This window comes from Poecilia mexicana, unplaced genomic scaffold, assembly GCF_051168715.1.
Source record: "Poecilia mexicana isolate PSO_F unplaced genomic scaffold, ASM5116871v1 scaffold_14, whole genome shotgun sequence".
Classification (NCBI taxonomy): Eukaryota; Metazoa; Chordata; class Actinopteri; order Cyprinodontiformes; family Poeciliidae; genus Poecilia; species Poecilia mexicana.
The window spans coordinates 28,127,828-28,154,121 of record NW_028263383.1 but is presented as its reverse complement, the minus strand read 5'-3'; the positions used below and the strand labels follow the sequence as shown (position 1 = coordinate 28,154,121).

The 26,294-nt window shown below is 41.5% G+C and overlaps 1 protein-coding gene across 1 annotated transcript in view; it reads left to right on the top strand.

Moving 5' to 3' along the window:
• Positions 1 to 26,294, top strand: part of zbtb16a (zinc finger and BTB domain containing 16a) — a 173,695-nt gene that overhangs the window by 5,639 nt on the left and 141,762 nt on the right. Inside the window, exon 2 of the mRNA XM_088012456.1 lies at positions 26 to 1,353. Coding sequence (XP_087868582.1) covers positions 116 to 1,353 — 1,238 coding nt within the window. The 5' untranslated portion in view covers positions 26 to 115. The remainder of the gene's footprint in view (positions 1 to 25; positions 1,354 to 26,294) is intronic.

Below are 26,294 nucleotides of genomic sequence, written 5' to 3'. Positions count from 1 at the left end.
TTTTATTTTATTTTTTTCTGTGCAGGTTTCAACTTGTTTACAAAGACGGTCAAAAGCTCTCCTGAACGGGGGAAGGCGAGCCTCATGAGTCGGCCTCGAGTATTGCATCGACAAAATGGATTTAAGTAAAATGGGTGTGATTCAGCTCCAGAACCCCAACCATCCCACCGCCCTGCTGCAGAAGGCCAACCAGATGCGCCTGGCCGGGACTCTTTGTGATGTGATCATCATGGTGGACAGCCAAGAGTTTCATGCTCACCGGACTGTGCTAGCCTGCACCAGCAAAATGTTTGAAATCCTCTTCCACCGCAGCAGCCAGCATTACACCCTGGACTTTCTTTCACCAAAGACTTTTCAGCAGATTTTGGAGTATGCTTACACTGCCACGCTCCAGGCCAAGGTGGAGGACTTGGATGATCTTCTGTATGCAGCTGAGATCCTGGAGATCGAGTATTTAGAAGAACAATGCCTAAAGATTCTGGAGACCATCCAGTCCTCGGACGAGAATGACGTGGAGGTCAGCGCTAATGATGGCAGCACAGAGGAGGACGAGGAGCGCAAAGGCCAGAATGGAGCCAAAATCTCCAAAAAACATTCCATGGAGAGCTCCTACCTGTCAGGTACCCAACAGGCTCCCAACATGTCCGGCGTAGTCGACCAGAGTCCCTCCGTCTCCACTTCCTTCAACGTCTCCAACTTGAGTCCCACCAAAGCCGCTGTCGACAGCCTGATGAGCATCGGCCAGTCTCTGCTGCAGCAGGGCTTCGCCGGAGAGCAGCTCATCCACGCTAACTCCCACCACCTGATGTCTGAGATCAAGACTGAAAACATGCAGGTGGACATGGGTGGAAATGGCCACGAGAGCCCTAAGAACATGGAGTCCAGCGCCTCCAGCAACGGAGAGCGAAGCGGCGAAGACAGGAACCGAGACGGCCCCGGAACCCCGACTAGGAGCAGCGTGATCACCAGCGCCCGCGAACTGCACTACGTCCGCGACGACGGCATGGGCGACCACCAGGCCGAAGTCAGTCAGATGGGCCTGGAGGCGATGGCGGGGATGACGGAGAAACACCTGGCCTCACTGTACTCCTTACCCGTTAACCACAAAACAGACGCCATGATGTCCATGCCGGTGTCCATGGCCTCTGCTCTCCCCATGTCTCCGGCCCTGGCTATGTCCATGGACTTCAGCACCTATGGGGGCCTCCTGCCGCAAAGCTTCATCCAGAGAGAGTTCTTCAGCAAGCTGGGGGAGCTGGCAGTGGGCATGAAACCGGACGGCAGGAACCAGCACGAGCGATGCAACGTTTGCGGCGCAGAGCTGCCAGATAACGAAGCTGTGGAGCAGCACAGGTGAGTCACCTCCAGATTCACCGTTTTCCTTTTCACCTCGAAACTTTCAAACGTTGTTCCAAATGACATCCATGTTAGAGGTCTGCAAAATGTAATATGCTGTAATATACATCTATACAGCAGACTGTCTTCAGAGAGGAGTCAGATTGCAAACAATAAATTGATGAGCCTGAGAAAACTTCTAGAGATTGAAGTAAAAACTCTCTAAAATAAGAACTTGGAACAGATCCAAACTTAAAGCCCAGAAAAATCGTCAAAGAACCCAGTTTGACAGATCCACCTGTGTACTGATGCAGTCGCAGATTTCCCATCAACCCAGTGGATCTCCAGTCAATGTGAAAATGAATCACAACTCCACGATGGTTAAAAGCACCTGACTGCGGTATCCGTTTGTTTATATTTTAATGTGAAAAATCATGTGAAAATGGGTGAAACACCATTAGCAGGACCACCAGACAACTTTTCTTCTCTTTCCTGTGAATCACTAAACGGTTATTTACCTTTACGTCCACTGATTCAGAGAACTGCTTTGCATATTTGTTACATGGAGTCAAACAAGTTCTGGTACCTTTCAACAGGCATTCCAGCCCGGCATGAAAGAAATTACCTTCTTCAGTTTGTTTACATTGCTTGGTGTTGCTTCAGAATCGGCATGTTTGATGTCACCCCATAGATTTTCTATGGGATTTTTCTGGCTTCTCCCAATAGCTTAGCACGTGTTTAGCACGGAGGTCTTAGTCTCCGTGCTAAACAGAGTATTATGGTTTAAATTCAGTGTTTGTCGTCATCTGAAACCCAGAAAGTAGAATTTTGCTTTTATCAGTCTATAACTTGTTTCTCAGTTCCTCTCTAGGCTTGTCAATGTGTTTTATTACCAAACTGTCATCTATTTAACTCATGCTGTTTCTTCAATAATAACGACTGAAATAATGGTACAATAATGGGATGAATGAAAATGTCTCGACAGCATAGTGCTTGTCTTCACACAGGTGTCTTCTAATTAAGGGGTCACAAATACATTTCCTGACCTATAAAATAACCCAGATTTCTTTAACTTTGACTGACAAGAAAAACCGATCTTATGCTATCTGGAAAGGTCTGAAAATCTGCCACTGTGTGTTTTATTCATGTCTGCATGTCTGCAGTTAACAGTAGTCGCTCTACTGTTACCAACTTAGAGGCTTTGTTGCTATATGTAGTGACTTTTCTGACAACCCCCTGACCCCCAGCATAGAACAAAATCTGAATTGACTGGCCAGGCTTTGATTGGCAAGAAAACTTGAATTGGTGCACCCCTCATTCTAATTGTTGAAATACACACAGATACCTTTTGTGGCTAGCTTACACTCGCGACAGAAGCGTACAAGCAGGTAGTGCATCACTAAATGTTTGATAGACTTGTAGAAACAGCAAAAAAGTTACACTTCTGCAGTCAAACTTTGTAGTTAAGACTTATGCTGGGATTGGACTTCTTCTATGGAGTATTTGTGTTTTGTTTTTTTGTTTTTTCCAGTTGTTGCATACAGACACATTTATTCAACAGATGCAGCTTCATCTACTGTTTAAAGTAAAAACTGCAGCCTCTGAAGTATACAAGTCAACAGGGCGTTCTTCACAGTCAGATTATCTCAAGAGAGCTGCTGTGTGGAGGTATAACTGCAGCTTAAACCTTCTCTGATCGTCTGCTGGCCATTGGCTGCTCAGACTTTCTATTCTAATTGTTCTTCCATTCATTAAAACCTCAGTTTTCTGTGTTTTTCCCTGCTTTTCTGTCTGCAGTTTCCATTTTAGATAATTTCAGTTCTTCTCCTGAACAATGCCTGGAATGGTCTGTAAAACTCAGGTTGCACTACAATCCAGCATGATGTCTTTAAATAATGGCCACCTTTTTGACAGAATGAATGTCTTCACTGATCAAAATTCTCACAGTTGTGATTTTGAACACGGTGCTTTCAGTTAGTGTCTCCATTGTACCTAATTGGCAGGATGGATATCATGAGTGTTGAATCTGGTTTCTCTATTACTCTACTACATATACTATAATTTTTTTTGACATGTAGAAATATGTCTACCAGACAAAGTGATATTTATGTATTTGTTTATTACAGAAGATAAATAGAAACTGAATCTAAGTCTATATTCACACAACAGGTCAGTTCCAATTTTTTATTTTTTATTTTTTTTTTTTGGTGGGGGCATTCATATAACTAACTAAACCCGAGTGCAGTGAGACTTCTGTGAAGAGTTTACCAGCCCGTGCATGCACAGAAGAATGTAGATGCCACACAGCAGCGCTCTGTTTACAGAATTAATAATGATGTTAAAGTTTATTCAGCAGCGTTAGCCGACCGTATTACCTCCAGATCATGGTAAATGGTAGAGTACTTGCATAGCAACTTATCAAGTCCAGAGGACCCTTCACACTACAGTCATTCACATATTCACACTCACACACACACTGATGGTCAACTACTGCCCGCTGATCACCACTGGCAGGCGAAGTGGGTGTCTTACCCAAGGACACAACAACAGAGGAGTGTGGAGTGGCGTTCAAACCAGCAACCCACCGATTGTGGTGCAAACGCCTACCACTGTCACCATCATAACACAAAGGAAGCTAACTACATAAAGCACAATTAAATAGTAATGGCCTTTTGTGAAGCATTGACTGCAATTTCTGTATAGAGGTCTGTTTGGATGGGTAGTTGGACCAGGAGCGGCAGGATTATGATGTGATGTGATTCACTGACTTCCTGCTTTTTCTGGTGCACAATTCTGACGCACGTCAGATTAAATGCGGCATGACCGTTCAGACAGCATTAGATGCATTTCTTCATTAGTGGCACAGATTGTATGTTTTGGGGTGAAAAGATTGAAAGACTGTGGTGAAAACGTTGGACATGGGTTGCATTTACCTACTGTGTGAATGTCGCCTATGAACCTCTGTGTAATGCACAGTAAGGAGAAGAAGTTTGTAGATTGTTTTTTAAATTAATTAATTTTTTTTTATAGCCAACAAAAAAAGTACCTCTGTTACGCTACATTTGAAGAGTTCAGATCCTATAGATGTCAAACTGCAGTTCTGTGCAGCTGACAGCTCCGGCCAGGAGATTCACTCCTCCAGTAACTGCCAGGCCTGCCCAGGTGACTGCCGAAGCACTGCTGTCTCAACATTGTCCAAGACCATTAGTCACACCTTCCAATATGCGGGCAGCATCCATCGCACACACTTACCGCTGTGGGACCCCCTTGTCCTGGACCTGACTCCCTTCCCCTTTCCCATAACTGCACAAGGGGGTCCTTTATTGGCTTGATAATTGGAGTAGACGGTGAGCTCAGGAAATGAGTGCTGAAGCTGGGCCCTGAGACAACAAGGTAGTTCTGGGAGAGGGGAGTGGCAGCAGACGAGATATCAGCCCTGCAGCTTTTTCAGCCTGTTGAGTCAGTCAGCCTCGCTAACCAAGTATTCCTGGGATTTTAACAGTCTGACTTTTCCCCTTAACTGGAGACATTCTGCTGCATTCAAGGCCACCTTCTCACCCTGCAATGTTTGCTCAGATCAATAAGAAACGCAGCGGTTAAAGTTCAATCTTTAACCCCCCTAAGCCGGTTCAGTCGCGGCTAAATTTGTCTCTCAGTTGTTTTTGGGAGAAAATAGTGGAAATGACAGAACAGCTTTTACTCATGAGAGCAGTGTCCTTGTTCAGAGCCTCTCACTAATGTTTCTCCACCATTTAATAACGACAATGAAGTCTGTTACTTCTCTGGTGCTGGCAATTACGACTGAAAGCGTTTCTATTTGCTTGGCCTTCATGAAAAGTGCGCATTATTTATGATATAAAGGAGGAATTTGAGCGCAGACTGACTGTTGTTTCACGGGGAGAAGGTAAACATTCAGGTAGATTTCTGGCTGCTTATGATCAATTCTCCTCAAGCCTTTATGTAAGAGGCAGCAACTCACTTTGTTAATGGACAAGCTCCATCAGTCTCTCTTCTGGTGGGGCGGGAGGGGTCTGGTGTGTGAAATGGTTGCCTGTGTTTCAAGAGGAATTTCATCAATTCGCTCAAGCTGGGAAATCTTGTATCAAAGGAGATTTCCAAACCGTTTCATGCATTGATCTTCCCGCTTTGCACCGTAGCATACTAATGGGTTAATTTAGTCTGGTTGATACACCGACACGACACTGTTTAATATTGCATGCGCTGTCCTGACAGCCTCCTGAAGTGTGGAAATCAAACATTGCATCATCCGCAGACGTCCGCACATGAAAGCGCCGCCGCGCCGCGCTGAGATGCCTGATAATTCAGATGCTCTTCGTGTCCTCACAGATTCCTCCGTGGGTCGTCGAGCGGCGCATCAACTCCCTCTCCCTCGTCTGCTCTCGTACGAACTGCCGGGCATTCTTCGTGTTTTATTTCAGACAGGCTGGGTTCTGTTTCGTCGGACTAATTACACATCATTTCCCCACAGCCACCGTGTCAGGGTCACCTCTGCCTCCCCCCCCCCCCCCTCCCCAGCAACAAGCGCATGAAAAAAGTTTAACCTGGGTGCACCCGGGTCAAGTCAAAACATGGGTGTAATTGTTTCCAGATGTGGCACGGGTCAGTGCTGTGAGGTGTCTGCGTGTGTGCTCTGGTGTTGCAATGAATGCACCAGAAAGTACCCACTTCCTGAATAAATCTGCCCTCTGCCCCCTTCCATTCCTCTGTGCCCTGGATTATATCGCAAAGGACGGCACAGATACGGCGAGGCCGCTTCACACACGGACCTGGAAACATGTTATTTACGGCAAATCAGGCTGGAATGGAGGAAAACGGAGAGGAGCCGAGAGATAAGGGCAGTGTCCTCCACAGTTATTGTTGCCCCGGGTGAAGTTGTGTAAAAAGTCTTAAAATATATGCCTTTTTTATTTCAGTAGCAAAGTCTGACACAATGATTGTAGAAAAAGCCAGCCTCTATTTGGATATCTTTCAAACGCTGTGTTCAGACATAATTTACTTCAACAAAATCTCAAGCTCTAATAACTACAAATTAATGCAAGTCCCTTTTAAAATGAAGAGTTGCTTCTCTTATGCATTTTCAAAATGAGGAAAGGCCAGAGAACATTGGTAGATCCAGGAAGTGGATATTTTGATAAAGACAAATGATTATTCACTAGATACAGCCTGGACTCAACCTTTATTAAATAGACCACTTTAACATAAAACAGTGTAATGATATTTAAAACTCATTTAGTTTCATATTTAAAACGTATTTAGTTAGTGCTACTTTCAAGAAAACTTGAAATAATAATAAACAAATAATTAGAGTTGTTCCGGCATCTTCTGCTCGACCTTCATCAGGCGAAGCCATGCTTGACGTAGCATTTACCTCAGCAAAAATAGTGATGTTTTAATATTGCAAGATAGTGTTACATTCCTATTAATTAAATTTCAAAATAAACTGATATTTATTGATGGTTGCCATAGAAACGACCATAACTGATAGAGGTGGCCTGTGCCCGAACTCCTTCATCCCACATTGGAGCCACTGCCATCGGCCATTGGCTACAGTAAAATACTGACCTGCTGCACAACACGGACTTACTGTGCACTGCCAGTCAGCTGGCTTAACAAAAGCCTCAGACTCTTTTCTCTCTCTGTTCTGAAAAAGAGAAATTTGGCCATTTTTTAATTTTTTCCAGATGTGAAAATCATGGACAGGGTGTGAAAACTAAAACAGTTCTCATGGTTCCTTAGAGCAGCATTCATGCTGATTCACCAACTAATATCAGATTTGTCACTGGATAAGGGCTTGAATGATTAAAAAAGTATAATATCCAGTGCTGTAAGAATTTAAAATTAAAATTGTTCAAAAAATTTGCTCAAGTAAAAAAAAAAAAAAAAAAAAAAAATATATATATATATATATATATATATATATATATATAATGGAGATAACCATATTATAGCATAGTTTGCATTAGTGGCAAAACAAACTATTCTGTTTTACATAAGTCATTAAATCATGTTATTTTTGTGTATTTTTTTATTTTTATTTTTGGTTGAACAAATTGAAACTTTTTGGTAATCAAACCCACCTGCCCATGCCCACTACTCACCTACACCTGCCCCCATTTACAGTTTGAAAATAAGTAACTGTGACGAAAAACACAAGACAAAGACCCAAGTTTATCTCTGAGACGGTGAAGAGGAGAATAGTAAAAGAAGAAGAAAATCTCTAAAATTGTCATTCTGCAGTTTTTCTGACTATAATTTGTTTCCAGGCTTCTGCACTTTATTTCCAATCCTGTTTGACGTTTATTACATTTGAAGGAAGAGTCTGAAACTAAATGTAGGGCCCACACTTTATAAGAGCCTGAGGTTAAGTTTTCTAAACATCAGCAATCCCCCGTCTGACCGCAACTTTTCCTTCCTCGCCCCAACCCCCTCTGCCCCGCCCCCAACACACTCTGACAGGCACATCATCATCATCTCCACGCTGACGGGTCATAGATTTATTTCTCGAAGGCGAATGGACCGAGCGTTGTCAGGGGCTTCAGGCCGACAAGATTACTGCAATATTTTAGTAACCCTTGCTCTGAGAAAGTAATCAACACTCAAGGGACTGGAGTGATGCAGAAGGGTGGAGGGGGGTAATAGAGGAGGAAAACCTCCTCGTTTTTGTATTCTGAACACAGCCTTGACTCTATCTCTTTCACTTAATCGTACATTCTCATGCAAATGACTGACCCTTGCTGTAAGGTACGTCCCATATGTGAAGAAAGAGATCTCCCACTATAGAAGCTTTAAACGAAACAAAAAGATCAATTGCAGATCCGTCTGCTCGTATTTTATCCAGTTTTGTTGATAAAATTGGAGAAAATATGCTCTGCTTTTGCTCAGCTTCGTGTTTTATTGTCATCAGGCGTATGGCGGGTGGGAGTGGTGGGAAATAATCACCCCCGCATTAACCTCTGCACGTGCACGCTCTCGTGTTCATTACTTTTCACACACATTCCCCCTTCAGTCGCAGCAGCCAGCGCTCGCTCTTCCATCTCCTCTCCCCTTTTGTGGCAAAACCAGGGGGACGGAGGGCGCTCTAATACCCCGGGCCCCAGGTGTTTAAACAGCCAGCCCCAGGCCCTTATCTCTGCATATCAGAGTGAGACAGATAACCCTTGGCAATCTTTCTTAGTAAACCAAGAGCAGATTGAGGCCCGATAGCACTTCCAATGCGTTTGTTGCCGGTGATAACGAAGTATGCACACACAGGTGTACATATAGGCTGGACTCTGAAGAGAGGTCAAGGGAAGGTATAGAGATTGTTTCCAAACACACACTGACTCTTGAGTGGCTTCTTTGGCCACCGTCAACCATTAACTGCCTGTTTTTATAGTAGTCGCAGCAGAGTGTTGGGTTCTGTTGGCCTGCTGATGGCAATAACCTGCAAGAATCCAAAGAGTAGAAGTTGGCGAATTTACTTGAGAAAGCTTTTGTTTGATCTGATTTCGTTGTTTGTGATATTTTCAGCTAGCCGTGCTTTGTTCTACAATAACAAACTGAGCTTCTGCAGCATATTAAATTGTAACATATTTGTCACCTCAAGTGTTTTTCTTTTCGTTTGATTGACTGGTAAAGCACTGGAAAATCCCATTTGTTTTTCATTTAATGCATCAAAGCTGAAAACTCCCACTTTCAGTAGTCATTGGGCACATCAGCAGCCGGCGTGTTTACTAATGCGATATGTTTTAGAGTTGAGGAAAAGTTTAGGAGGAAAATGAAATCAAAGAAAATGTGTAATTGGCCAAAACCAGGAGAAGGTGAAGAAAACCAGAAATATGTTCAGGCTGGCTAGAGCTGAATAATATATCCAATAGAAACAGTCAACACAACATTAATGTGTGCCGTAAACAACTGCCAAGATGTAATATTTGGCTGTTCAATTTAAATTTTCATGAGAAATTCTAAAAAAGAAACCCAAAACCAAACAAAAAAACAAACATAATTTCCTAATTGCCCTCAGACTTAGTGTTACCAAAGAACACTCTTATTGGTTCATATCTAGTATCACTTAAACTGGACTATTTAGAGGTCCGCTGTATTATTATCATCGAATTGCAGAAATGCCAACTGCACGTCTCTTGGTAACCCGGAGCATGTGAAGGCGATGCTGATTAAATATAGAAATAAGCCACAGTAAATGTCAAATGTATCATCGTCCAATTAGCTACTGAGTAAGCCTTGGTAACAGAAGAAGCATCTTTGGGGTAAATTTGCTCTTTTTTTTTTAACTACATGCTTCACTGAGTTCTGTTTTCTTGAATGGCAGCAGAAGTATCAGTTTATGATGCGCGGCTGCAGAAAACTCCTAATGACAGGTGTCGTGTAGAAATGACACACACCCAGAGCTGTGGTGCTGAACCCTAACCCAGCACTGTCATCAGCGCCGCCACAGCTCCTCCGTTTTCCTTTGTTTAACGTCACAATGCAAATCGAGCCTCACTCTGTACTGTGAGGATGAAATGATGGAGATGTGGGCCAAACCTTCTGAAACAGGAGTACCTCAGGAGTGAGGGGCTCGCGGTCCCAACCTGTGAAGCTGTAAGCATTTTTTCCTGACAACAAAGCATCCATTACATGGCAGTGGATTACCCCCTATTTCAAATCACTCTGTGAGCCAAGTCTTCCCGGCTCACAGTTACAGTATGGCGGTTTAATCATCCCGCAGTACAAAAACGCCTCTCCAGAAATCTGAGCCAGAGACGACGGCAGAGGGCTGTTTGACGTCGTCTTCCCTTTTATCTTCACACACAGGTGCTTCCTTTGCCCTTCTGGGCGGCGCGGTGTTTGTTTGTGCCCCCGAGGAGCTCCCGATTTGACCGGGCCCTCGGTGACGGCAGCTGCTGGCTGAGGCCCAATTATAGACAGGCTTTAAAAGGCTCTGGTTGAACCGTAAAGATTTACACCGCCATCGCTCTGATCTCAGATCTGGGCTCTGTCCTCACTGTCAGGAAAGGGAGATGTATCGATTAAAGATTTAACACAGGGAGGGGATACATCATGTGGAATCGGCTGCACAAACTACAAACACACACTTTAAGACACATCAAGCTCTGGATTCTTATTCAGGCTGTTGATGGCTTCAGGTAAAATGGGATTGTTTTCATTTTACTTTGGAAATATTGAAGTGAAAGGCGTCTCCAAACAGAGGTGGAGGTAGTTCTAATGGCAGTAGGGGAAGCGATCTAATCAGCAGGGTGATTAAAACGGCGTTGTTGCCGAGATAAGAGGTAAGGGATGCACACGCGTGATAAAAGTTGGCTGCTGTACTTGGTGTGACCAGGTACCTCAGTGTTGCTCAGGAGATGTGGTCAGGCACAGAATGACTTAAGGGCCCCATCATTTTCCTCTGCTGGGGCTCCTCTTTTTTGGGGGCAAAATGAATGTACGTAGCTGAAAATAGACACCAACATCGGTATCCTACAAGGTACTTGTTAAGCTTAAGGTGCTGTATTGATATTAGCTAGTCATCTTTTAGCTAACATTACCTGCATCCAACAGCTTTACTCAACTCAGTCGGTTAGTTTGGAGGGAAAAACTGTGAAAAGTTCTTTGCGTTTTGCTGGTTTGCTGCCGTGATTCTAACACAAACCTACGTAGCTCCGCCCAGCAGCAGCAGGTCTCCTTCACAGGTGGAAACCCAGCGCGAGCGTCGTAGTGGTCATGTTGCGTTTAAAGGCGGCTCGGAAAAACAGGTTACAACATGTTAACAACGGATTAAACAGTTTTAACTGCTGATAAAAGTGACAGAGGACACAAATATGGGAAGTGTGGAAGCCTCTACTGTATCACATTGACAAAGGAATAACAGAGAGTTGGCCATTCTAAGGTAAAAACCCAGTGCATACAGTGTTCATGTTTTGTTTTTTTTTTTCATCCAGACGGCTTCCCGTGCCCCCCCTGCAATGACACGGCGCCCCCCCCTAGGGGGCGCGCCCCACAGTTTGGGAACCTCTGCCTTAAGCTAATGCCCATGCATGTCAATGAAACTTGTAGTACGTTAACTGATGCAGTGAGGAATTGCTCAAATTGATTAGGATTCTTCACTAAATACTACAAAGTATTTAGTCAAATGGCTAAAATTGCAACGCCGTTCTTTCTGCCAACAGAGGAGGCCGTCTCTGTGGTGCTCTTTCTGTGAAGAGGGTGCAGGGAGGGAGCAAGTCCATCTGAGCATGGATGAACATGAAAGTTTAGTAAATGTAAAAGAAACTTTAATGTCTCCATTTGTTATTCTACCCTCAAAAGATAATTTGCTCGCCTTCAGGTTGAAGCAGAGATCGTTCTGAGTAATCGTTAAATAAATAATCCTATCCCTATTAATAAGCTCAGGTACACTTGGGTTGTCCAAAACAGACACCCAAGAATCTGCTTTTGGAGTGGCCTACTCAAAGTCTGGATCTAAATCCAATTGAGATGCTGTAACATGGCCTTAAATGGTTGTTCATGTTAAAAAAAAAAAACACCAAAGTTGCAAATTATTAAAAATGTTTGGAATATTTTATATGTTTCTGTACATGTGTTGTGCTAATTCAACTGCTTATCAGGTGAAATGCAGATGTGTTATCAGTCCTCACTTCCTGATGTGCATCTGGGGTCCCAGAGGCTGTTAGTTGTGCCATAGTTTATCTACAAACACACATTGAGCAACTATGAGGAAAGTGAAGGTTTAGGGGATATTCAGCAGAAGTTCATCTCTGTGAAAACTTTCCTACTGTTGTCCGGTTTGTGCATCATCGTCAACTTTCCAATGGATAGCAACTAAGTCAATAAATTTTAGTTCAGGTTCATAGCGCCCCCTCGTCTCTCCTCTGTTCTCCTGCACCTGAACGCTCTGGGTTCTAATCCCGTCGATATCCCATTAGCATCCCCTCTCTGGGTCCCCGCCACATGAAAGAAGATGTGTCGGTTCCTTCTCTCTGATTCTATCAGTCTGGCAGACTGTGAGCAGGGCGGCCACAAAGAGAAAATGTGCTCCAGCCAAAGGGCCAAACCAAGTGTGTGTGTGTGCGTGTGTGTGTGTGTGTGTGTGTGTGTGTGTGTGAAAAGCTGCCATTGCCACCTCAGAGGCCCCCTAGCCTCCCTGGGAAGTATCAAAAACGGAGCCCTTCGTGGCTTAAAGGGAGAGAGCTTCTAATTAGCCTCTTTGTTGCCACTTGAATGGTTCGCCAGAGATTGGCAAGGGGCCCCAATGGAGTGATATCAGCACGCTAGGAAGCTGGTCGTAAAAATTAGCCCCTATTCTCCTCGACGTCACCTGTCACAAAGGAGCCCTCAGGTAGGAAAATGAGGACATGGCAACACCATGTAGGTTTTTTTATCCAGCTCTTCAGGGCCGGGGGCGGCATGTTGCCTCAACAGGTGAATTTAGGATTCAACATGTATTACCTCACTGATGAAGTGGTCTCTCTCTTATTCATCGAGTCAAAACAACTCCAAGTGTTGTCAAACTATTCAGCTTCTATGCAGTTTTTACAGTTCTTTCCTTATTATGTCCGGATTTATGACACCCAGGTTGATTGTACGTGTCATAAAACACATTTTGTAACATGCTGTAGTAACTAGCAACTTTACATGTCAAGATTTTGGCACAGAAAACAAGGTTTATTGTTAAACATTTGAATATCAGTACGATTTTAGCTCTGGGGAAGACAAATCTCTCTCTTTTAAAAAAAAAACATATTTAATTGTATTTTTTATTTATTTTAAATAATTTTTGGGTAGTAGTGGCATTTATTGATGGTCGTCGACAGTGAGAGAGCGGTCGAAGGCATGCTGCCAGCGTCTCAAGGTCGGGAATCGAACTCTGGACTTTCCTGTATACGGGGCTCCTGCTCTACCACTACACCACACAAAGGCCCATTTGATAATACTATTTAGAAACTGGTTATGAGATTTGGATACCATGCCAACACAGAGTAACAATACCATGGTTGCATTTGTGTTGATAGAATATTTTTCTAATATTTATAATTATTTTGATTCTGATACATGGAAGCACTTATGGAAAATTAAAGGACACATAAAGGAGTTTTAGTCATTTTTCAGCACCTGATATTGTATTTATTCAGTTGATTTTAAATCAGTTGTAGATATTTTAAACATAAAGGTTAAAATTATATTTAAGTGTCAAGTAAAGAGATTTTGTTGAGGGTTCAATTCAGTCCCCAAAGATCCTGCAAGGCATTTTTATATCGATGTACACAATGACAGAAGACCTATGCACCAATATAGAGCAAAGATTAGGTAAAGTTAGCTACAGTTCTAAACTAAATATGATTATTGAGCAGAGTATCTGCTCTTTCTGCAGTTTGGCTAATTTTAATTCAGGGAGTTGAAAAGCTGATGTAATCTGGTTAGACTGTTGTTTTTCTAGGGCCTTTTGTAGGAAAAAGGCAGCTGGAAGAAGTAGTTAACTTTTTGGGCCAATACCAACATCATATACATATGTATTCTTTACATACATGTAAAAAATACATTTATGTATGTAAAAGCCTGTGTGCTGCATCAATGTCACTGTCTCCCCGCTTGTGGGAGTTTTCAATTTCCTAAAAATTACAACAGCACCGGGAATTTAATTTAAAGATTGCAAAGTGTACAGATAGTACGGGAAATTTCAGTCGTTTTGAAGGTGTAGTTTTCTTTTTTCTAACCCCGTGATTTGATAATGCAATGGATTAGAACTATGCAATTTGGATGCAAAATTAAACAAGCGATATACCCATACAACAGTGCTTTAAGAAATACTGAAGCTACTGTCATGTAATTAAAAAATGTGAAAACTTTCTCTGCTGCCTTTTAGGTTTAACTGCATTCAAGCCATCAATGTAACATTAAATAGATGAGCAACATGAATATTTCCTTTGGCAAAGGAGCCCTTTAATTGGCTGCCTTTTTATATTTAAATTATCTTACAATATCTAATGTGCAGCTAGAATTGAAAATGTTGTGTTAAAGTGATTAGAAGCACAGAACTACATGCTACATCTCTATTTTGGGTCTTTTCCATACATGTGTTCAAGCATCAAAATCATTTACATTTAAAAATATTTTTTTTGTGATGTACAAAATTCTTTTCTTTTGCATTGAACCTAAATGTAAGATCCTCTCTTAAAATGCTGCTCATCCAAAGATGAGTTAGTCCCTTATCTTTTAAGAAATTACTAATGATGGATGTGATTGTCTTATCTCTATTAAAAATAATAAAAAAGAAAAGATCCCTCAGACCTGACGTGGCAGCTGCCATGCCGCTCGGTGAGCGCCGTGGCAGCAGCACAATGAATGTCAAGGCGAGTCGCGGCTTTTCCGCTGGCCGACACGTTTTAAGCTGCGCTGTAATCCAGGAGGGATCAGTTGGGTAAATCATGGCATAAAGCTTAAAACCATAATTGATTTATGTATTTGCTGACCGAAGACGCCTAGAGAGATTACTAGAGGGGAGAGAGCTGATGATGGATGTGGCCGATACACCCCCGCCCCGCTCGCTCGCCGGGGCGAGGCAGGCGGTAAGGCAAGCAGGCAGTAAGGCTGGCTGGCTGCTTACGGAGTTGGGGATGAATTCAGTTAGACGGACGTTTTCCTGCTTAGAGGTGAAGAATGTCTGAGAATAAAGGGAGGCTTCATTAGTAGCAGTGCTGCACTTAAACTGCCTTTATGCCCGTTTTGTGGGGAAAGTGTTGGAAGAATATTTGAGGTCAAAAAGCTTTGTGTAGCTGTTTTTAGCTGTCTTTAGTTATTGTTGACCTGTTAATTAATGTACTTCATTACTCTTATCTGTAAGTTTTATGTCCTGTAATTAGGGGTGAGTGATATGGACTTCAAGTCTGATCACATTTTGTGGTACTATTGTGATAATGATAAGAGTAACAATAAAACAAATTACTACTTTATTAAATAACTGTCATGAAGTCAATCATAGCCTCACTAACACAAATACTGCTTTTAAAAAAACATTCCCATTTGTAACACTAAACTGCACACTGTAACTGGATTTAACCATGTTTTTGGATTTATTAATATTTACTCATACTTTCAATCAACAAACAGTGGAGAAAATGGTAAAACTCAAGAATACGGAGAGCTTTAGAGAGTTTTAAATGTCATTAATTTGAATTTATTGTGACAACAGTAAATCAAAATTCTTATAAGAAATTTATCATGATGACAAATACTCACCCCTATTCTGGTGTATTAAACGGTATTTGCTATTTTCCCATGATTACGTTTTGAGTTTAAATGTATTTTTAACCATTTAAAAATACACCAGGAACTGCGTGTTCCTGAATGAGCAGGAACACGCAGTGCTATGCTAGGCAACACGTAACAATAAGAATGATGTTACAAAAAAAGATCATCAGAGCAAGCAGGCAGTTCTGGACGACACAAGCATTCCATTAACATTTTCAGCAACAACTAATGTAAACACTTAAAAGCAGAATAGAAAATATTCACAACAAGTCTCAAGTTTTTATAATATTCTTTGTTTTGAATAATTGGACATTGGTTATCACAGTCATATTTGACCCATATATTAATCAGAGGATCAGGGTATTTCCAGCTTTGAGTCTCAGTCCTGATGCACCATGAATCCTCTGCTCAGCGCTCCCTGTCAGCCGTCTCCAAGGTCTTTCCTGACTGCTTCCAGATTGTTTTGTGTTTGTCTGTTTTTCTCTTGGCTTTCAAAGGAAAGTAGGATTGTTTAAAAAAAAAAAAAAAAAAAAAAACAGCTGGGGAGGGGGGCAGTCATTCCATTTCCTGGACTGATCGCCGAGGCGGGCGGCTCTGACATGTCATGACTCAAACGGCATCATTTCTGCCACCGCTGTCTCGCCGCTGACCTTACAAATGATGCTGTAGGCTCCTGCCATATGCCATTAAGCATGCCGCGCCAAGCAGGACGGGGGCTTTATCCCGCGCCTCGTACGTTCACCAAGAGCCCAGACACTCTCAGTCTCTTTGCTCACCTTTCGGAAAAAGAAAAGCGGATTACTGCGGCGGTTTTTTTCCCCCCTCTTCCTGGCCTGGCTGTGTTTTTATTGCCTCCTGTAAGTGTTGGTCCGAGGCGAGGAGCTGAAGCTTCCCTAACAGGTGTTTGGGTGCTTATCACGGACGTCTGTGCCCTTATCTCTGGCCCTCAGCTTCCTGCATCCTCTCTGTTGCATGCCTCAGAGTGGGGATATATTTCACTTAGCCTCTGACCCGAAACCTTCTTCTCTATCTCTTTCGGCCTCCTTCCCTCCTCGTGCCAGCTCACGAGCTCACGCACGGAAGAAGTGGCTTGCTGTTTGACAGGATGTGGCGTTTCATCATCTTTAACTCGTGTCTTATTGTTCTTATCTTTATCTCTATGTTGCACAAAGTCAGGAAGACGGGGCAAATCATAACTCCTTTAGACTCACAAAGCATCAAAGATTTAGGAAACTTTTTAAAAAAATGGCCATATGAGTAGTTTAACAGATATTCTTTTATGTTATTTTTCCAAGAAATCATACATTTATCAGCTTTGAATAGATTTTCGGAACTAAAAGAAACAAAGCGCCGCCCTCCAACCTGCTTCTCTTGTCGCAGAAAACAATGGATTTTCAGTGGAAATGCATTAGTGGCTTCAGCGCTGGGTGAGCTTTGATGCTTTTTTGTACCCAAGAGTTTGATCCAGCATTTTGTCAGAGTGATTGGTCTCAGCCTTTCGCCCCACCTCCACATTCCCTCCATCCTTTCCTGCTCCCAAGTCTCACAGCGGGACAAAGGCTAAAGTGTCTGTTGGATGGGGTTGTAGTGGTGTGGTGTGGTGGGTTGTGGGGGGGTGGTTGACCCCCTTCAAGGACCTGACAGGAGCCTTTTTTCCCCCCTTAATCCCCATTCTGAGTCGGCACAGAAGGAGAGAGAGACCCGCAGTCTTAACACCCATGAGAGAGTCTATTGTGAGCGGCAGGCTCTGTTACAGTAGGATGGATGCTGGGGTCTCGGCGCAGATAAACCGGGGCGAGGCAGGTCCCCGTTATTTACAGTAGGCCCTTTCATTGGCCGAGTGAAACAGGAGCCCCGCCACGCCCCCCCTCCCTCGGCGGAGGTGGTGGTGGCGGGGCTTCGGGGACGACCGCTGTTTGTGCTCAGCCAGGCCTCCACTACAGGTCAAAGAGCACGGGGGTGGGGCCGGAGGGGTTACAGACCTGACTTTTGTCTGTACGGTGGGGGAGTTGCTGCAGGAGAAGAAAAGTTGGAGGGAACGGCCGACTATAATAACTTCCATACAGAGCAGGACGGTATGGGAGGAAAACTAAAGCACATGGAGCCAACATTTTGCTATAGATGTGTGTTTTCTGGTGTTGCACCTGGTTAGTGGAATACTGAAGAAGGAAATGTGAAGATTGGACAACATCAGAGTTCTTGTACAGCTTAAAGTCCTTTCAATGACAAAACAGAGGCATTTTGTAATGTTAATTTTAAACATTTGCAATGTTGCTGATTCTTCATATATTTTAATTTTGACGCATGTAACATTTTCTAGAAGTTTCAGTAAAAATAATTTTATCCTGCAAGAGTAAATTTAGTGTGTTTTTTTTTTGGCAACAATAATTATAGCTTATCTTAAAGAACCACAAGTTTTAATCCTTTTTTTTTTTTTTTTGGCTAATTTCACTCCATTCCATCCTTTAGAGATTCAGCAATCAGACCTAGAACTAGTGGAATAGTTTCCCAGATTCCTCTGATGTCCGACCTGCAGATTCTAATTTTCTTCCCGCAGATGATCAAATATAAACTCGTTCGTTTAAACTTTGTTTCTCTTAAGGATACAAACAATGGAGACCAGCTTTGGAAATTACATTAATGTTATTAATATTTCAGTGCAAGTTCTTGAACAAATAAAATATATATGTAATGGACATTTTTTTATTTCATTAACTTCAAAACAAGGTGCATCAAAGGACATAATTTAAGTGATACTTTAAGAGACAGATAGAAAATGGGAATTTTCTGTCCTTTTTTTGTTGAGTTTCATCACTTTTAAACACCAGCCAGTTTTGATCTTAGCTTTCATTACTACTTTTTTAAATTAATTCTGAAGTTTTTATCCTAATTATTCATTTTAAATGTATTTTGTTGACAGAATAGTCATGTTTACTTTTAAAACAGGAAAAACAAAAATCATTTTCTGATTGGTTATTTTTTTATTTTTTTAATGGTTTAAATATATCTATATACATCATTTATACCACTAACTCACACGTTTCCAGGGTTATGGAATCTGAAGTTCAAATCAGTCCAATTCATTCCTATACAATCCGCTCATGTTGTCCAGTTCGAATCCCTTTGTGAACAGTTCACTTCAATCCAGATTAAAAACAATCCAGGAAAATTTACTCCCTCATTTAATGCCACTTAGCAAAACATTATGTAAGGAAACTCAGCTGATTGCATGAAGTTGTTGATTTTGTTGGTTTCTAATTCTGAATAAGCAATTTATCAGCTGGATGAAGACCGGCTTTATGACGGCGCCATGGTTTGTTTCCCGTTACTCTGCAGAGGCTTCATTTTGAAAGAGTCACCATGATTGCAGACATATTTAATTATCCTGCCTTCACTCACTGACCTATTTAATCCCAGCACAAAATCTGTCCCGCCGTGGAAACTAAACAAACACAATCTAAAAATAACAACTTATTTTAACCTGATGCTACAGCTGGGTTCACATCTCGGCAATCATCCCCCGTTTTGTGACAAATTCTAAAACCCAAACGGTCCAATCGAGCGGACTCTTAACTAACGCAGCCGCTGCCAAGTACATTTATTAACCTTAATCTCACAGGTTCATTACAAGACAATTTTCTGTTTGCCGTCTTCCATTAAGAAACAAGAAGTTTACCCCGGGGCCAGCGGCGAGCGAGAAAGAGAAGCGCCACCATATGCCAGAAGACTCCAACTTAATCTGAGCGTAATCTTTAAGTCAACCTTCCATATTATCAGGGACGGACGGAGGAGAAAAAGCCACGCAGAGATGTACAACAAGGGCGGCGGTCTCAAAGGCATTCATTTGCCAGAACAGATTTAGTTATTTTTACTTGGACAAAGGCAGGAGGGGTCAAAGGTCAGCCAGAGAGAACTTTACAGATGAGGTGGGGTGCGTTGGCGGGTGGGGGCTGTATGAGCTTCTTCTATCCTCCACAGCACCACCACCACCACCTTTCACCCTCTTTGTCCTGAGGGAACACAAAGGACCCTGTCAAACTGTAGTGGTCAGCAAACCACAGCCAAAGATTTGAATCTGGCTGGAGTCACCGACGTCGACCAATCAGGAGACGAAGGCGGTCGCTCATCTTCCCAAAAAATACTTTTATGAAACACGTCTTAGTACAGTTCTATGATTCCTGCTCATTTTTGGAGTGGTTTCTGAAAATTATGGATCTTTTTGAAGATTGATTATAGTGATGCTCTGATGCATTATTTAAAAATGTAATAAAATACATTTGTTTATTAACATGCACTCCTGGTGCATGTTAAAGCACCAAGAGTTTGATTCATTTGATTGGCTGAGTTCAATCAGTCAATCAATCACTTAGCATTTTACAACACAGAAAGTGAAGACAAAGCAAAAAATAACTCAGATAAACTAGAACACAGACAGATGATAGGTGTGTCTGGAATGGTGCCTTCAGGTTGGGATCTATTTTTTCATAAAAAAAAAGGAAAAAATAAAAATAAAACCATTTTATTTTACAAAAATATGCTTTAAGTGGAGTAATAATAATAATAATAATAATAATAATAATAAATACTACTACTTCAGTGCGATCCTGGTATTTCTAGCCACCCTAAAGGAGCTGAAATCCACAAATACTTGAGATGTTTGCAACTCCCTATTTTAGTAATTCAAACACCAAATATATCAAATATATCTTACCAAATATATCTTAACATGCCCAGTGCACCACCGCAGAAGCTAATGCTTACACTTTTCCTCATCACTCATGGAGATTACAGCCAATCAGTGACAAGGAAAATAAAAGCACTCCTGAATTTGCTGCTTTGAAAATGCCAGTCAGTAATATTAATAGCATATAGTGATTAGATTATGCTAATAAAATCCAAAACATTATCAAAATGCAAAAACAAACCAAAATGGAGACTTTTTTATTAAAAAAATAAAATACAGATATTTAGAAGGTATTTTTGACTAAAACAAGGTTAAAGTAGAAAAATGCTGCTAATAATATAATAATTACTAATGATAATACATGCAATTTGGTGTTCTAGACTAGCTGTTGAGGAAGAAAACAGTTTTTTACTCATCCATGACAAAAGATTGGTGGTTAATATTCTGAATGGCCGCCAGGAGCCTCATTTTAATCCACAGCTTTGCAGCAGATGAGCTATAAGTCAGCATCTCCTGCCATCATCCATCCATCCTGAAACTACAGCGGCGACTTGCATTAAAAAGACGCCGGAGCAAGAAGACATTTTTCAAATCCAGAGGCATAACATGCAAGAAGTAACAGAAATAACATGCCCGGTCCCACATCGTCTCCGTCTCAGTCTTGCTTTCTGTCCTCTAAATGCCCTTGACACGTAGTGGAGGTGATGAAAAGCAGAGAGGGATGTGGGTTTGGGCGTGGATGTTAAAGTACAACATAGGCAAGAGCGTAACCCGGCAAAAAGAATGTTCTGATCCGCATTTTCTTCATTGTTGCTTGTTTCACTTGAGGTCACATATTTTCTTTTTGAACCTTCTAATAAGCAAAAGAAAAACATGTTTAGAATAATTACATAATGTGGATTTTTTTTTTTGTTTGTTTTTTCTTTTTGCATTTTCTTGGGACACAAGTGTTTTATTTTGACTAAGTGTGGCTCAGGGGCCATTTGGGCCCTTTAGAGTAATTTAGTGTGGCTCTCAGCTGCAGTTCAAGAATTGTACACATTTTTATGCCATTTGTGCCAAGCAGTTACAGGGAATCTGTCATTTTTCAGGGTGAGATTTTTACTGGTAATATCACATTGACTTAATCAATACAAAGTACTTTTCATATATTGTTTTTTTTTGGCTTTTTACTCAAAGAATTGGACACATATACCTAATAGAAGTTATTTATTTATTTTTAAAAAGAAAATTCTCGTTTTTGTTGCTGGGAAGAGACTAAAACATGTTTGAGACCAACGGAACAAAAAGTATTGAACCCAAAGAGTGAAAACTGGACAACTTTCTTTGAAAGGAAACATTTGAGACCCTTTTTCAAAATGTTTTTCTCTGCTTTGTTTAATTTAAAGCAAATAATTCACTTTTAAATTATTTAGAATTTTTACTGGTAAAACTTCTTTGACCACAGTGGGAAAAGTTGAAACACCGCTGCATAAAAAGTGTTTGAATTTCTCACAACAATCCATAGATATGATAAAGATGAGGTATTGATCATTTTATAGCAAAGTCAGTTATATAGCCATGTCTACTCTGGTTACTGGAGGCTCCTGTGTCATTTTAAAACACTTGAATGCTTTCTCATTAGGGTGTGATGGATGCGCTGGTTTTTATGAAGCTGAGTGCAATAAGATGTAAATTGAAGGTCTAAAGTTTATTCAAGGCGTTCTTCAGTAATTGGTCCAATGCTGAGCTTTATTAAATACCTCAGCAGATAAAAATCTGGCCCCTGTCTCTTTGGGGAACCAGATTCAGCCTGGCTTTTCTTTCCAGATACTGGGACGGACATTGTCCTTATCACAGCAGACAAAAATAAGTGTAACGGTTGACTGGCTCATTGTGATGGTGTGCAATATGGCGGCCGGGCCTGTACCAGCACTCAGAGGTCAGTGGACACGGTGCAGCTTTCACATGGCCCCGAGGTCCTGACCCCCACCTTTGTCGGTCATATTCTCCCCCATCTTCCCAGCGAGGACTGCAGCCCTTTGAGCCGGGCCCTCAGCCCCCCGCAGAGCGCGCCCCTTCACCACATTAATAGTGGCACTGGAACTAATTGCCCAACCTTAGATGTGCTTGAGACCCAGATTGCCTCCGCTGCCAGCGCGCCACTAACCCCCTCAACACTCCACCCAAACAGAAGAAACCCCTCAAAAGGAGAATTGTAAAATTGCTGTTTTCCATGCCTGGTGCTGGGCTAAATCGCTCCTGGTTTCAAAGGGCTTCGCTGTCGTCTTTGTGTTACTGTATACCTTCGTCTATTCAAGCTTGTTTTCAAAACATCGCCCTTCTTCCTTCCGCCGCGCCCTCGATTTTTCGTCTCGGTTTCACTTTTATTTCTGTCGGAATGGTGACACGTACTCACTATGAAGCTCACGCATTGGCGAAGACCTTCCTACACATCCCGTCCACCGCCATTTTGTCGCCAAACCCCGTCAGGCACGAAAAAAAAAAAAAGCTGCCAAAATAAGCCCTTTTGTACTTGGCCGGCGTATTGGTTACCCTTCCTATGATTCGGAAAAATCGTTGGTTTTTTTTCCCAGCTGCGCGCTTTGAACTGAGAACTGCAGCCGTGGTGTAAAGTGGTGTCTAGCACCAGACTGTTGCTGTTCACACTGTCATGTCTGCCGTCTCTGCTCTGCTGCAGTGAGCGTCACCCGAGTTCAAAGAGACGCTGAAAGAGAGGGAAGCAGCCTGAGAGGCGTTTTATGATTTTATTGGTCCAAAGGAAGCGTTGCAGGGAAGGTGTTGTCTGCGCTAATGTCTCGTAATGTCACCACAGAGTGCAGCAGTCGGCTCGCTGCCTGGATGGATAGATTTCTGAATATCTTTGCACGGCGTTCAGCTCCCGATTATCTCCTCAGAAATGTGTCTCGAGTTCTTTTCTCTCAGCTTTACAGACCACAGTCTCAAACCTGAATGTGTTTTGTCGATGTTTTGTGTGACAGACTGACATAAAGTGATGCCCTTCTGTCAAGTTGAAGCAAAATGATTCATGGGTTTTCATAGTTTTATTTCAAACAGAAATCTGAATGGTGTCACGTGCATTTATGGTTGAGCTTTAGCTCCTTTTTACTTAAACTTTTTACTTTTTCAGGAAAATGGTCACTTTTATTCGATAAATCAAGACACATTATATGACTGTAAAGTGTGTATCGACAATATGCTGCACAAGTGAATCATTTGTAGCTTAAATTGAATTCTTTAGATTCTGATTGAAAGTATTGGCATTTCTCAGGGAGACGGTCCTGTTTGTCATCTCAGTGTTAAATTAGTTGAAGCTGCATCATTCACTCCATGCCACTATTTAATGAATTGTTCTGATCTAATCTGTTCTTAAGGAGGCAAACCAAAGCAGAGCTTCATTTTTGCTAGCATGGCCTCTTGTGGTCTTTGTATAAAGCTTTTCAGAAACGGTTTGCAGCGTTTCATCGAAACAGACGGTTTTTACGCAAAGTGCCTCTTTAAATGTGTCACCCAGACTTTGAACAGACCGAGGAGTCTATTGAAATGAATTTAATTCGTTTGAATTGAATCGGATTTTATAGAATTGGCTTTTTATTGCAGTTTCTCATGTAGTCCTTGAATTCCAGCAAGTAGATTTTGTCCAAGAAAACTTGATTGTAAAGGTTGAAGATGAAATGTGTGGTTAGGTATAGTTAACTTGTTAGTTGCGTTTTTTTTTAAAAATCTCCAATATGTCATTTTATTGCACAAGAACAGTTACACTGACTGACTCACATCTAAAGAACTGCTTTTGAAATTTGAATACTTCTTGAAGCTGCTGAGCCTTGATGCTACAAACTCAGCCACTGCGACTTCAGTGTAAAGTTTTATTAGCAGCGCGGCGTCGACTTGATGTATCACACCTATTCTGCTGGGCCTCTGAAGTAGAAACTTTTTTTTTGAGTTTGCAATGCAATAATCTGAAGCCATTGCCTCTGTATTTATCACCTTCAATGTCAATGCAATTTGCTGCTCTTGTGTGGGGCATAGTATTTCCTCAGCTTGTGTGGATCAAAGGCATCTATGAGGGAAACTCCAAACAGTGTCCAGGCTCTGTCACAAAAACATCAGGAGCAAAGGGAAAACCATCCAAAGCTTCAAAGTCTCGTCACTCAACTGAGTTAGTTCCTTTTTTTTTTTTTTTCACTGAAACGTGAAATGCAGACATGTTGTGTTCAGCTGGCTTTGACAGTCTGGTATCATGTGATGTCTGGAACCCACTATGTTGGAAGAAAGATGCACAATAGACCAATCACCAGACATCGCCGGAGCACCGACGTTGTAGTTGGTGCTGTTTGACTATTGGCTGGACAGGCAGGAGATGCTTCCAATAGGATCCGTTAGTGAAGGTCCTAGATATGTTAGTGTCTATAGTAAGAATATGGAAATAAATATCTGTTAATTTTGGCCCAGTTTCATTTACTCTATGTTGAAAAATAACTAATATAATCTGAAACCGCCAAATTAGGAATGCCGATGCTTCGTGCATTCCTAATTTGAACCCATTGAGATTACAGAACTATTTTTCAGGGGATTTCTTAATGAATATGTGCATAAATAATATCTGTAAATATAGGCTATCTGGCGTAGCAGCAATAACACTATCAAATACCAATATATTGGCCCAAACTTTTATATCGGTGAATCTTCATTATTCATTATTTCACAAGAGATAATGATTAATTTTTCACATGGAGGCTGGTTGGAACAGCTTTATTCCCTAAAAATAAAAATAAAATTAGATCTCAATTTGTTTCTATGTGATATAGTTATCTGTTTACTAGTCTGAAAATGTGAAGTGTGACCAAAAAAAAAAAAAAGAAACAGAAAAAAATAAATAAATATATTACAATATTTTACCAGCTCTGTGTATCTTTGTGAAATGTTTGCAGTGGGGTTATAATAATCCATCACACAACAAATCTTCCTCCTTGAAGGAGCTCAGCTAAAGCAGCGGCGGCAGCATGCTTGTCCACCAGTCGTATAATCCTCAGAGGAAATGTAGTCACTGACAGATGTGTGCGTGGCTGTCAAGAATTACAGCTTTGATAAGGTGCAACGGACTCTATCGCCGCAACAGTTAAGACGGTCTGTGCTGTTATTACTTCATACTGTCCCGGACTTCATGCAGCAGCTCTAATCCTACTTTGAAACGCATATTTCCGCCACTACAGTAGATTCTGTTTGGGTCTGGATGTAAAACCTGCAACATGGCACGTCTGGTCCTGCCGTCGGTGTTTTGATGATGTCAGGTGGCAGTTTGGACCTTTGTCCAGCAGAACTCGCTCTTTGAAGCCGCTGTCGTGCCAGAAACGGAGCGGGTTGTGAAAGAGCATGTTTGTTTGCCATGAGAGACTTGAAAATAAAGCCACAGCATGTTTTAGTCGTCAAATATTCAGCGAATCCAGTAATGTTACAGTTAGAAAAGCTTTCTACTTTGCTCAGTTCAAATTTGTCATGGTTACATTTCACAGAATCAGAATATCATTAAAAACGTTTTTTTCTTTTATAATTAAATTCAAAAGGAATTCATAAAAAATCATAAATATCACACACCTTTAATATACAGTGATGAGTATTTGGCAGCAGGGTCCAGGTGTAATTTGACCTTAGTTGTGGTCTGTTAAGGTTAGAACCTCAGTATAATTTTAATAAAAGGACAGAAAATGCCGAGGTTAAGATTTGGAAATGTATGTTTGCATGTTTCAACATGTGTTTGTCAGTGATGAAGCTGCCACAGGGAGTTTTGTTTCTGCTTGGATGTAAAAGTAAAGTCTGAACTTTTAACTTCTTCTAGAGTGAGGAAGTAACCTACTTACCTGAATGTTTAAAAATATTTTTAGAGTCAATTTAAGAAAAGGTATTGGAGAGCAATAACTAAATCTTTAGGTATGAACACAGAAAAAAAAAACTTGTTTCCATAGCATTTCACTTGTACAATTGTCAGAAAGTGTTTGAAATCTTTTGAATGAGAGTTCTTTGTAAGACA